General features: G+C 33.6%; 1 protein-coding gene across 1 annotated transcript; it reads left to right on the top strand.

Moving 5' to 3' along the window:
- The first annotated feature begins 1858 nt into the window (after positions 1 to 1858).
- On the top strand, positions 1859 to 8684 carry LOC134246137 (long-chain specific acyl-CoA dehydrogenase, mitochondrial-like). The gene is made up of 10 exons (XM_062728422.1): positions 1859 to 1909; positions 2040 to 2103; positions 3052 to 3195; positions 4223 to 4253; positions 4455 to 4561; positions 5246 to 5410; positions 6387 to 6618; positions 7125 to 7340; positions 7695 to 7822; positions 8115 to 8684. Exons 1-10 carry the CDS (start codon positions 1888 to 1890, stop codon positions 8293 to 8295), a joined length of 1290 nt encoding a protein of 429 aa, XP_062584406.1. The 5' UTR covers positions 1859 to 1887; the 3' UTR covers positions 8296 to 8684.
- Positions 8685 to 12916: the final 4232 nt, after the last annotated feature.

The raw sequence follows: 12916 nt of genomic DNA, 5'->3' as shown, positions 1-12916 counted from the left end.
TACAACTGATCTCTAAACTTTTACTTTGATATAAAGGGAAAACACTGATGTTGCAATAGATGCTGGCATGAAAAAGATCCCTCAATGGCCCTGAGTGCTGAGTCCTGGTCAAAATTTGTAACTCTCCACCGGCAAGTGATGGTGTCTCTATGCAAGTGAAAAATTCTCTCAAAAGACAAAGTCTTGCATGACGAAGTGTTGGAAGGTTTAAAAGAAATGGTCTCTACAAAATTTTTGTTTGCAATGGCGTAAATGTTGAATCGATATTAATTTTATTTGCTTGGCTTAAAGAATGGCCATGTGTGTGGTGTGCTTAAACTTTTTAGAATATTGGCCAATCTTTGTCAGATTTTTCAGAGTATCCCTGGCCCAAGGGATCCCATTTCTAGTAAAAGTAGGGATGTGACCCTTTTACAAGGGGAGATAAATCGTGATACTAGGGAAATAAAAACCCAAAGTCGTTGCTTATAAAATCATCTCAAGGACCACTGGGCAGATTGTCATCAAACGTACACAAAAGGATGAGGATATGTAGGGCCATCTTTAAAATAATGTTTGCTTGCCCTCTCCCGACTCGGGGTAAAACTATTGGGTCAGTAGGTAGGTGGGAAAATTTTTTTTTGCGGAAAATTTCAACATTTTCCTTGACGGGGGAAGAGAAATAAAAAGAAAAAAAAATGTGTACTGGAATTTACAAAAAAAATTTTGATTCAGGCCCTTGTTAGTCAGTCTGTGGGGTGAGGGCAACCAAACAATTTTTAGCTCACCTGAGCCGAATGCTCAAGTGAGCGTTTGTGATCAAAATTTATCCGTTGTCTGTCGTCGTCTTCGTTGTTGTCGTAAACTTTTCACATTTTCATCTTCTTCCCAAGAACCACAGGGCCTATTTCAACCAAACTTGCCACAACGTATCCTTGGGTAATGGGGATTCAAGTTTGTTCAAATGAAGGGACACACCCTCTTCTAAGGGGAGATAATTATGAATTAGTGAAAAATTAATGGCATCTTTTAAATGACTTCTTCTCAAGAACCACTGGGCCAGAAAATATAAACTCTTTATATTTTTTAGATTCATTAAGGACAGATAATACAAACAATTTTTTTCCGTTGGAGGAGACTTAATTGATATCATGTCACAGGTTTAGTAAAGTTGATAATTCTTAGAATTTTTTCTCCTTAGAACAAGAAAATGAAAAAGACTGGGAAAATATTAGTTATATTTCAATAAAATTACAAATATGGACAAAACACACTCGGTAAAGGTTTACAGACGAAACAAATTTCAGAATATGTTAACCTGGTGCTAAAAGTGTAATATAAACTTTAGAAAAATATACCAAGCCAGGTGAATTTTATTAGAAAAATCAAAATGGTAAAAATCAGCCTATGCGATATTATTGATTTTTTTATCATTTTGTTTTTCCTCATAAAAAAGTTTTACCTTAAACTCTTTTATTCTCAAATTCTCATGAAATTCATACTTAAGTCTGAGAATTTTTTTGCTCTCAAAGTTTTAGAATTTTATATTTTTTCAAAGTTATATTACACTTTTAGCACCAAGGTAACGTATTCTGAAATTTGTTTTCATCTGTAAACCTTTACTGAGCGTGATATTTGTCTATATTTGTTTTTTCATTAGTTTTAAGAAATATCCACTTTTCTTAACCTGTGACATGATATTAAGTCTCCTCCAAAGAAAAAAAATTGTTTGTATCATCTGTCCTTAAACCCTGAAAGGTTTGACACCCCCCCTCCCCCATTTGTGTCCTCTCATTAGAAATCTTGACTGTTCCTTGCATTTTTTCAGGCCTGTGTATTTTTTATTTTAATTAAGAAATATATTTGGTACAAGTTATCAATTGCCTTTAACCCGAGCAGACGAAAAAAATGGCGGCCTCCAGCTTAACAAGTAAGACTACGACGTAAAATGCGTTTACAGGTGTCAAACCTCAAAGTTTTATGATTTTTTATTTCAAACTTTTAGACAAACAGAATTGAATACATCTTTGAATGACATTTTGTTTGTTTTATTTCCCTAGGATGCGTGCGTTTATGTAACAAACACTTCAACAACATCTGCAGGTTCTCCACCTCCATCAAAAGGTGATTAACTAATATGCAGTTGTACTTAAAAGAGGGATGTTAGCAGATGGGTATTTAAATAACCAGATAGAATAAGTTTTGCTTTATTACACTTATACAATGTTTTAATTTTTATGTTTACGTTTACTTGTTTACTGTCAATACTGAGATGGGTCCAAAGTCCACAGTCAATAACCCTTTAATCTTAGGCTGGATATCCTCCACTGTTAAATCAGGAAGTATTTGTATGCTACTTGATGTTTATTAATTGTATTAAGAGACCAATGCCAAAATCATGGGATGGAGAAAATTGAGGACATGTGTGAAATCAAGATTTTGTTTTAAATGAAGAAAGAAGCCAGCAATTTGACAATATATACATAATTACATATTATACTCTTTTGCCCTGAGACAAATTAATACATAGTAATAATAACAGTAATTAAATAAAAGAAAAGAATAGAATGATTAATAATTCCCTTTTAAGTTTAGTACTTTTACTTACTGCATATTTAACAATGTAGCATACATACTCTAAGTTCTAAACACTGCTCCATGCAGGGACTTGAGGGAGTGATTAACTAAACTAACTGCTGATGAGTCACCTGCATGGTGCAGTGGTTAGAGTGTCTCTAGAAAGTCCAGATTTTCTGTTACCTCTTTTGATATTTGACTTGTTAAAATTACTTAAAGTATCCATACATACCGTATAAGTAGAATTTTTAGCGAGGATTTAATTTTGGCATTATTAGCTAAAAATAAATTGCGTATTATTTGTAATAGCTTCTTTATTGTGCATTTAAAAATCGCTAATATAACATCTCGCTAAAAATAAATTAACCAGTTTATAAGGACAAATCGCTAAATTTGCGTCTGGCTAAAATTTCCACTTATACAGTATTAGTAAATAAGGAGTTGGTTTGGAATATTTTTCTTTCATTTTTGTCGTTTTTATTTTACATTTCAAAGAAATGGTGAGGTACGACCAGAAATTGGTCAAGCAGCCACCTTGATGGATATAGGAACCCGTGAAATCTTCTCTGCTGAGCACGATATGTTCAGACAAAATGTTAGGAGATTCTTTCAAGAAGAAGTGCTTCCCCATCACACCAAGTAAGTTATTTAGGGACAAAAAGTGTTAGAGATTAAATAAAAACTATCACAAGTTTTACATCACTGTATATGCTGTAGGTAGAGGGAACAATCCAGATATTGAAAGAATATGAATATGTAAGATTTCAAAAAAAAACTTATTCTAACTTAATTCAACCAGAATCTGCCAAAATCACCCTTGAGTAAGGGGATGCAATTGAAAAGTCTTGTTCCTCTCCTTTCAAGAAGGAATAATATAACATGTAGTATGAAATTAATAATGGGTCAATGTATAGGTCTGTAGTACACATATCAGGGGTTCAAAATTCCTCAAGCCCGACGTCCCGGACTAACAAATTCCGGATTTCCTGGGACTTGGCTATAATTTTATCAAAGCTAAAAATAAAGCAAATTCTCAAATGTATTAAGTAAAAATGTGGGTTTGTGGGCATACCATAAACCATTACGAATTGTTTAACTTTTGCACTATGACAAAGTCACAAACGGCAAATTTGTTAAATTTGACACTTGTTCTAATTTCTATTTATTGTAACAGATGGTTTATTCAGTAGTGAGTATTTGTAAAAGTTATTGTAATGTACCAATAATCTATCAGTCTGGTATTGTGTTGAAATACTCATGTAGGACTATATGACAGTTTATGGAGGAAAAATAAAACATATATTAATACATATAGTCTTTATTCATTCAATGCAACAAATGAAAATAAATTATAAGTAACATAAATTTAATGATCTATAGGTAAATATGGACTCTGAAATTTCTTCCTCGGACTTGCCTAAAATTTACTCTTTAAGTCCTGGACTTGACCATGACAAAAAAAATTTTGAACCCCTGACATATTTGTAATTTCACAGCATACATACCATTTTGTTTAACTTTTGCACTATGGGAAATATTTTGACATTGTTCAATGTTTCATTTGTATGCCAGGGAAATCTCAGTCAGCTAGGTGTGGCAGCAGTCAGACCTGTAATTTTTGTATAAGTCTTAATTGTTTGCCTATAGTAATACTTTGTATTTGTAGGTGGGAAAAAGATGGGCAGGTCAGCAGAGAGGTAAGTGCTATAAATCAGAATTCAAAATGGAAGATCAACATATTTTTCAATTCCTGACTGTTTTAGTTCAGTGGATGTATCATCTTTTGTTTTTGCATATTTTAATTTTTTTTTCTGTTGAGCAATTATTTAAAAAGTGCTGGTGTTCATGATTCCTTTTTAGACTAGGGATTCATTGGTATTCATTTGATTGTTGGGTAGGTTTGGGAGAAAGCAGGTCAGAATGGATTGTTGGGTATCAATACAAAAGAGGAACATGGAGGAGTAGGAGGGGATGTCCTGTCCACAGCCATCACCTGGGAAGAACAGTGGGTATTTTTTCAGCTCACCTGAGCTATAATTTTTGAATACCCGGGAATTGGCTATGATATAACTGTCTGTCTGTCTGTTAACTTTGCACAAAAAATCCTTTGGCAAAGGGGATTCAGAGTAGTTTAAACAAAGTACTACACCCCTCTTAAAGGGGAGATAATTACAGGAGATGCTTGCTCGTCCTAGGCACCTGATCTCACCTGTGGAATTTGTTTTATTCCCTGTTAATCAATTTATATTAATTGTAATTTTTTTGTAGATTAATCACTGTTTATTATTCTTAACTTTTTTTTAAAACCATGTAGATATATTTGACATTTACATCTACAAGAGCAGACTATTAGTAAAAGTAAATAAAAGGATGATAACTATTGCAAGCAATCTATCAATATTGTTTGATTACTTAAAGATGAATATTATTATAAATATATTAAGAATACATTTTCAAGAAAGTTTTTGCAGACTCCAAGATTTTAGGATGTCTCTAACCAAATAAAATCTATGTAACAGTAATGATTACTAGTGTCAATGTTGATTCATGTTGAAATGCAAATAAGAACCTAGTAATGTTACACTTAATAAAGTGTACAAGATATTTTATCAATGTTCTTATGACTTGAATTGTAATTTGCAGCCATTTTTTATGGTTCAGTGTACATGTAGTATATGTTTTTATACAGGATGTATGTGAACTGTTCAGGACCAGGTTTTAGTCTGCACTCTGACATTATAATGCCATACATCTCACATTACGGAACTAAAGAGCAGATTGAGAAGTTCATCCCGAGAATGACTGCAGGAACCTGTATTGGAGCCATAGCAATGTCGGAACCTGGAGCAGGCAGGTAAAACTAATGATAAGAATTGTGTTGTTAATAAACTACTGATGAGTTTAGCTAGATGTAAACTGGGAAATGCTTATAATTCATCTCAAACTAGAGAACAGAATTTGCTGTTTAAAAAATTGTTTTGTACAATTTATACATGATTGATAAAAGGATTATAACTTCTTTTAATAAATGATCTGATTTCTATACAATCAAAGCTGGAAGCATTTTCTATATATTTTATTTAGTCTAAGTTTTTTAAGTCCTGTAATTTTCCAATTTGCACTGTGAATAAGGGCGAAACGATTACACGTGTAAACGGCGACGTTTTGATTATATGCTCTAAACGTTTACAGTTTGAGTAAACGTTTACACGAAGGTCATTATCAATGTCTATCAGAAATAAAGTTTAACACGAACAAATTGTTTTATTTCATAATTTACAAAAGAAACACCGTCTTTGACCATTTGAAAAGCAACAATCTAAACCGGAGACATATTGAATGAAAATATCTAAAACCCGATACGGGCTAACATAATTAATTCCAATTTCCGAGTTGCTAATACTAGCGATGTTTTACGACACTTGAAATATAAAACTTGATGTATTTTGATTAAATAAATATAATACATTTTTCACAAGTCTTATAAAAGTTTCAATACAGTCAGCAGGTCTTGTACTTTTTTCGTGATTAAAAGATCCATTTTCCGGTAGCCAAACAAACCAAGCAGTTGGATGACGAGGTCGTAAGTGAATGAATTTAATGCGCCTCAAATTCTTACGGTTAAATCACAATGATCAACAATAAATTTGTAATAACATCTCATACTTATATTAAAGTGAAAGAATTGATAATTAAATTCAAGTTCCCTGAGTAAGTAGCCATAAAAATCCAACATCTATTAAACGGTAACGTTTCGTTTATTGCTATCCGTTTAAACGTTTACAAAATTCAGTAAACGTTTCACCCTTAACTGTGAATCATCTTTATAGTGACTTGCAAGGAATTCGAACTAATGCCAAAAAAGACGGTTCTGACTACATTTTGAATGGATCAAAGGTGTTCATTACAAATGGCTGGATGTCAGACGTAGTCATTGTTGTGGCCATTACTAACCCTGAAGCCAAATCAAAGGCCCATGGTATTAGTCTCTTCCTTGTGGAGGACGGAATGAAAGGTTTTGTCAAAGGCAGAAAATTAGAGAAAATTGGATTCAAAGCACAGGTATGCAAACTGTGTCTAAAACTACAGAGATATTAAAAATTATTTGAGAAAAAAAGGAGCTGTATACATGCACAGTGTATATGGATTTATTTTTGCCTCATATAATATTATTTTGCCCTTTCATATACGTTTGCAAGCAGTTTTGCTTGATTTTAAATTTGCCAAGACAGTTTTGTTCGAGGGAATATCTTCTTTGAATTTTGTCCATATTCAAATTTCCAACTGCAACAAAGTCAAAATGGGCAAACATGAAATGGGTAGAAAGTTCCCTGTACACAATATTATAATATGATGCATGCATTTCTACAAAATGGAATTATAGTTCCAAGACATGTTTAGTTATAAAGAAAAAATCACGTTTCTGTGTTGTTTTGCCCAAACAGGGCAATTAATGAGTTTCGAAAAAAATATGCATTAAGAATTTAAGACAACCCTTGTCAAAATGTTCACCCTAAATTAATGTAAAAATGGATTGGCAGATATTTTTAAAAACATTTTTTTAACAGGACACTGCAGAATTGTTCTTTGAAGATGTCCGCCTTCCTAAGGAGTCCCTACTGGGTGAAGAAAACAAGGGATTCTATTATCTGATGCAGGAGCTGCCACAGGAGAGGCTTATCATTGCAGACATGGCTATAGGATCCTGTGAGTGGATGTTTGAGGAAACTAGGAACTATGTCAGGCAAAGGAAGGCCTTCGGAAAAACTATTTCTAACCTTCAGGTTTGGATTAATTGTCATTTGTATTAGAATTCAATGCCAAAAGTAAACCACAGAAAAGTTCTCACACTAACTAAAAATGGTAGGAATTTGTAAAATAAGAATTCAAGTGTGGCGCTCAGCTGGGTTTGATTGCCAGTGGCCAGATAGCTCAGTCGGTAGAGCACCTGACCTGAGATTCAGGGGGCCAGGGTTCTAATCCCACTCTGGTCTGCTGCATTTTTCTCCTCTCCCATTTCACAAGATTATATATATTGATATAATGAGGTACAACTGTATTAGTATATACATGTAATAAGACTGTGAAATGACCTAGTACAATGTACATGTAATTCTGATACATAATCAATGTTACAGACTGTTCAACACAAGCTGGCAGAGCTAAAAACAGAGATATGTGTGGGACGAGCTTTCCTGGACCAGTGCTTGAAAATTCACAATGAGAGAGGACTGGACTCATCATCAGCATCTATGGCTAAATACTGGTAAATAGTTCTACATGGTGCATACTGAATATCAGCTAGGTCAAAGATACTTGTATATTCCAATTGGGACATAATCTGATCTGGATATTTCAAATCTTGAAAGGGCCTCCAGTGCTTTTCATTTTCACTTCAAATTTCAATTTAGACATAAAGGTCACATTTATAACCTCTTCAGATTTTTTTTTAAAATGTACAAATCTTTTCTATCCATTATTAATCAAATTTGAATATTTTATTTTATGACTTTGAAATTCTCACACAAGCATAATTGAGTCTTATCTTTTGTCAACAGGGCCTCCGACCTACAGAACTCGGTTGCCACCCGTTGTTTACAGTTACATGGAGGCTGGGGCTACATGTGGGAGTACCCCATTGCCAAGGCTTTTGTTGATGCCAGAGTGCAGCCCATATATGGAGGAAGTAATGAAATCATGAAGGAGCTCATCGCCCGACAAATTGTGTCTGACAAATAGACTTGGGAGTTACAAAAACTTTCTAAACTGAATGGAAAAAATGAAAGCAGCATCATTATCATTTATTTACTTCCATTCAAACATCAAAAATATTCCAGACAATTATAAAATTGAGTTTGATGAGATTTTCTCTATGCATCAAAATCAACACTTAATTTTATCTTTTTCTAATGTACACTATTAATCAGTGTGTAATCTGTATGAAACATTTTCAGATTTTGAAAAGTGAATCATTTTGAGAAAATTGATTCTTAATTGACTGTGATATTTGTGTATTTTTCAAAAAGTTGTCAAATAGTGTACCTCAGTTTATCTGCTTACCTGTTTCTTTTGTCATGCATAATGATATATTTTGTGATATATACAACTTATTAAAGATGATGAAAGTAGTTTGAAGAGGTTGTGCTTATTTCATTCATAGCCAGTACTGGTAAAGTAACAAATACACATATTTATAAAGGATATCATGAATTTTTCTATTTATATATTGTAATTTTACATTAAAAAAAAATATTCCTCCTAATTTGTAAGGAGCATTGGAAAACCATAAACATTTCACGTTTTCAACTTCTTCTCAAGAACCACAGGGTCATTTTCGACCAAACTTGCAACAAAGCATTTTTGGTTGAAGGGGATTCAATTTGTTCAAATGAAGGGCCATACAGTCTTTCAAGTGGAGATAATAAAAGAGTTAGTAAAAATTCGGTGTTGGCTTTTAAAAATCTTCCTCTCAAGAAACAATTGGCCAGAAAAGTTGAAACGTGAATTCTGAAATCTTCATTACATAGCATATATTCAGATTTTTACAAATCATAACCCTTAAGAGTAGGGTGGGGTCAAAATGGGGGGATCAAAAGTTTTACATTGGAATATGGAAAAAAAAATCTTTTCAAGAATGGGATTGATTGATAGGATGTTGATTTATGTCACATTAGAGAATTTCTCAGTCGCATAGAGACATCATGATCACCATATACCGGAGAAGGGCTTCAAATTAAGACCTTTATTCAACACTCATGGCCATGGAGCAGTTAGAAATTTAGAAATTTTTTATCCTGTCAACACCTACTGTGGCCTCGCTTTCTGGGGAAAACGAGACTACAAAGCCATGATTAGTCGTATGAATGTTGAAGTATCCTCAGAGAGTTTAGATTCAATTTCATTTGAAACATGGCACCTGGGGGAAGGGTGTGGCTAGAACAGACGACCAAAACTCTATACATAGAATATAGGAGAAGAAATCTAATGATGAATATCACTGGGGCCATATTGACTCATGTGAGCATTGTGGCCCATGGAACTTGTGTTTTAATAATTGGCAAATTTCTCTAAATAAGAGGACATGTTCATTTTAGAGAGAAATAATCAAAAGAGAATGTTAAAATGTTTATTCAAAGCGCGGGGAACAGCTGAACTGAACCTCAGAAGAATAAGATGTAGGGAATGCTCAACTTATTTAACCACATTCTTTGTTGGAAATGTTCATCATTAAATGATGGGTTGTTGGACTGGATAGATCGGCCATGGGGTATGGGGAGTCAGAGTACTTACATGTAATTAACAGGAACTGTCTATGAGGTTAATTTTAACCAGGGAATGTAAATGTTTCTGAAAACAGCATTAGCACAAATGGTCAAACCATCCACAGAATTATACATCCCGGACCCAGTGATATTTTATGAAAATTTCGAAATTGAGGTACAGTGCATTTCCTTTTTGTTTCAAATTAAAGAACTGAAAAATGAATTAAATTTTTGTCCTTCTCATTAAGTGAAAGTGGGGAATATTAATTTTGGCTTATCTTTTTATTACCTCTGTGTGTAACACTCTTGATTCAAGACAAGAACTTACGTGGGTTTTGCATTTTTCTTCAACAGCTGAATTTTTATTTAGGCACGTAGCAACGGGGGGGGGGGGGGGGGGCTGCCCCCCACCCCCCCCCACCCCAACATTACTTACACTATTGAAAATGTTCATTGCTGTATTGTATGCAACAAAACAAAATTGGTTGGTATTGAAAAAAACTTGGCCTCTACCCCCCACCCCTTCCTCCCACGAAATAGGATTTTCGAGTTTGGGCAATCTCGCCCCCCCCCTTTTTTTTGCTTGTCATCTTTTTTCAGGTATGAGTAAAAAAAATTCTCTGACTGCCCCCCCCCTTCCCCCCTTTCAAAAACGATGCTACGTCACTGTTTATCCCCATACTAAGATGACAGTAACAATCAAAGAAAGCATTTATTCATGCCAAGAAAACCATAGCATTCTCTCCGTATTGCGAACTCAATAAAAGCCGAATTAACGTTAATCTGTGATTTTTCCCCAGGGAGATGCGTGCCAAGCAATTAATGTCAGCAGGTTTGAGGGAGGGATCTTAAAATTTACTGGGTTTAAATTATATGTAGAATACTAATTATTTAGATGTTTTGCCCCCCCCCTCCCCTGGTCTTTTTGGTGGGGGGGGGGGGAGTCAAAAAAGGGGGATGGAAATTAATTATAGTAAATTAATTCTTTAACAAAATAAGCTGCATTTCATTTTTTACGCAATATTCAATTTCAAAATATTTTTTCTTAGTACAAATTGGCATGGGGTAGTTGTGGAAGTATCGCGTTGAAATATAGATAAAAGGGTACCAAATTTTCGGAAGTTTACATCATTTCCTGGTTGCACAAGATGGAGACGCAATCGGAGTTCCTCGGATGACTCGTACCTCGCACATAACCTCGGACGTCAAAGGGGATCTTCCATCTTGCTGATTCAGTCATGTGATCTTATTTGAATTTCATTCAAATATTATACTTTAGAAATCCGAGTTACTTTGATGCACGCCCAACACTGTGTTCTTGCTTTCAAAGAATAAACATTTGGCTGTAATTAACCAAATTACACAAATAAAGAAACCTTTTCGAACTTTAGGCAGAGTATTACATCATTTCCTGGTTGAACAAGATGGAGACGAGTACTGAATGGGTAGATGTTACCCGATTGGCTATGTAAACATTTCCATTTTAAAGTGAATATTTTCTGTTGATTTTTTTTTTTATTTTCTTCAGTCAATCTTTTTAAAATATAAATTTTGGTACTAGTGTTTGTGGCATTTTACGTATTTTATAAATAAATAAAGATTTTTGACAGGAACTATTTAGGGCATAAGGGACTACTTCCTGGGGTAGACGTTTATTTTTTCTCTAAGAAAGCTAAGAACCTAGGATCCACCTCCAGAAGTCTGCTGCCGTAAATTGTCTTGCCGGCGTTTTGGGAATATGGGTGATTTGCATCAATTACACTTTTATTGACTCCATCGCTGTGGAAATCGAACGAGATTTCTTGGCATGTACAAATAGAAAAGGGGGGTTGAGATCTTTTACCGTACAAATAGAAAAGGGGGGTTGAGATCTTTTACCGTTTAAATTAATTACAACCAGCTCAAAGATTTTAAAAAAAAAAGACAATTGTAAATAATGAAGTCGAAAAATCAAAGTTCAGAAATTCATTTATTGCAAATAATATTTTCCAAACGATACTAGGGCTGTGTATTGAGCAAAAAATTTCGATACGATACGATACAATATTTTTTAAAGCGATATGCAATATATTGGATTCTAAAACATATCCATCAAAATGGCTTATTAATCATTTAATGCATGGATTTCATAAAAATTTTTAGTGTTTTATTACCCATTTCAAAGTTCTTATCCCATAGTCAGTAAATAAAATACTTCCAATCGAAACTTTTAATGACTGTAAAATCAACAGGTTAAAATAAAATTGTGTATTTTATAATACCTATAAAAACTGTGTTCTTTCTTTTATAAATCTATAATTATTGAACAGTTTTAATTCAAAAAAGTGAAATATAATCTTTGCTTATTAAAATTCCTATCTTTTTAGCAGAGTTAAAAGAAAAGCTGCTTGTCCAATAAGTATTGGAAGTAATTTTTCGATCCGAAATTTTTCTTGAATATCGATACGTATCGATATATCGATATATTGATACAGACCAAAACGATACCTTTTAATTTCCTTTGAACATTCTTCAATATTCAACTCTCTATGATAAAAAAAAAACCTTATTAATTTTAGAATGACTTTTGCTACTTAGTCTAGACAAGGAAAAAACAGAGTTATATATGTTTTATTTTCGGTAGGTAAAACAAGCAATAACTATATATGAAACTCGGTTTCCTACGACAAAAGTTTAATGCATGTATACTGAGTATATCATTTTAGTCGTATATTTGATACTTATTTTCATCTTTATAATATTTCAGAATTTGTAATATAATGTTAGTTTAACCATACAGCAACAAATATACGCAATATTAACGTACTCGGTGGGGGGGGGGGGGGGGGGGGGGGGGGGAGAGAGAGAATTAAGAAGCTATAGAAAAAAGAGCGTGGATCATAGAGCTACACATTCTGTATGTTTTACTTTTTGCACATATATACTAGTAATTTCCGAAATCTACCTTTCTCAGATTAGATTAATTATTATTATTTTGTTACATTTAATTTCTTTGGTAAATAATTTATACTATTTTATAAATACAATATATTATACTGTTCAAAGGTCACACGTTTGCCCTCACCCCTTTCCCAAACATAACATTTTACTTACGAAAC

Source organism: Saccostrea cucullata, unplaced genomic scaffold (assembly GCF_032062105.1).
Source record: "Saccostrea cucullata isolate Sc308-1 unplaced genomic scaffold, CSIRO_AGI_Scuc_v1 ctg47, whole genome shotgun sequence".
In the NCBI taxonomy this organism is placed as follows: Eukaryota; Metazoa; Mollusca; class Bivalvia; order Ostreida; family Ostreidae; genus Saccostrea; species Saccostrea cuccullata.
The sequence above is the reverse complement of the archived record's forward strand: the minus strand, read 5'-3'. Positions and strand labels throughout refer to the sequence as shown.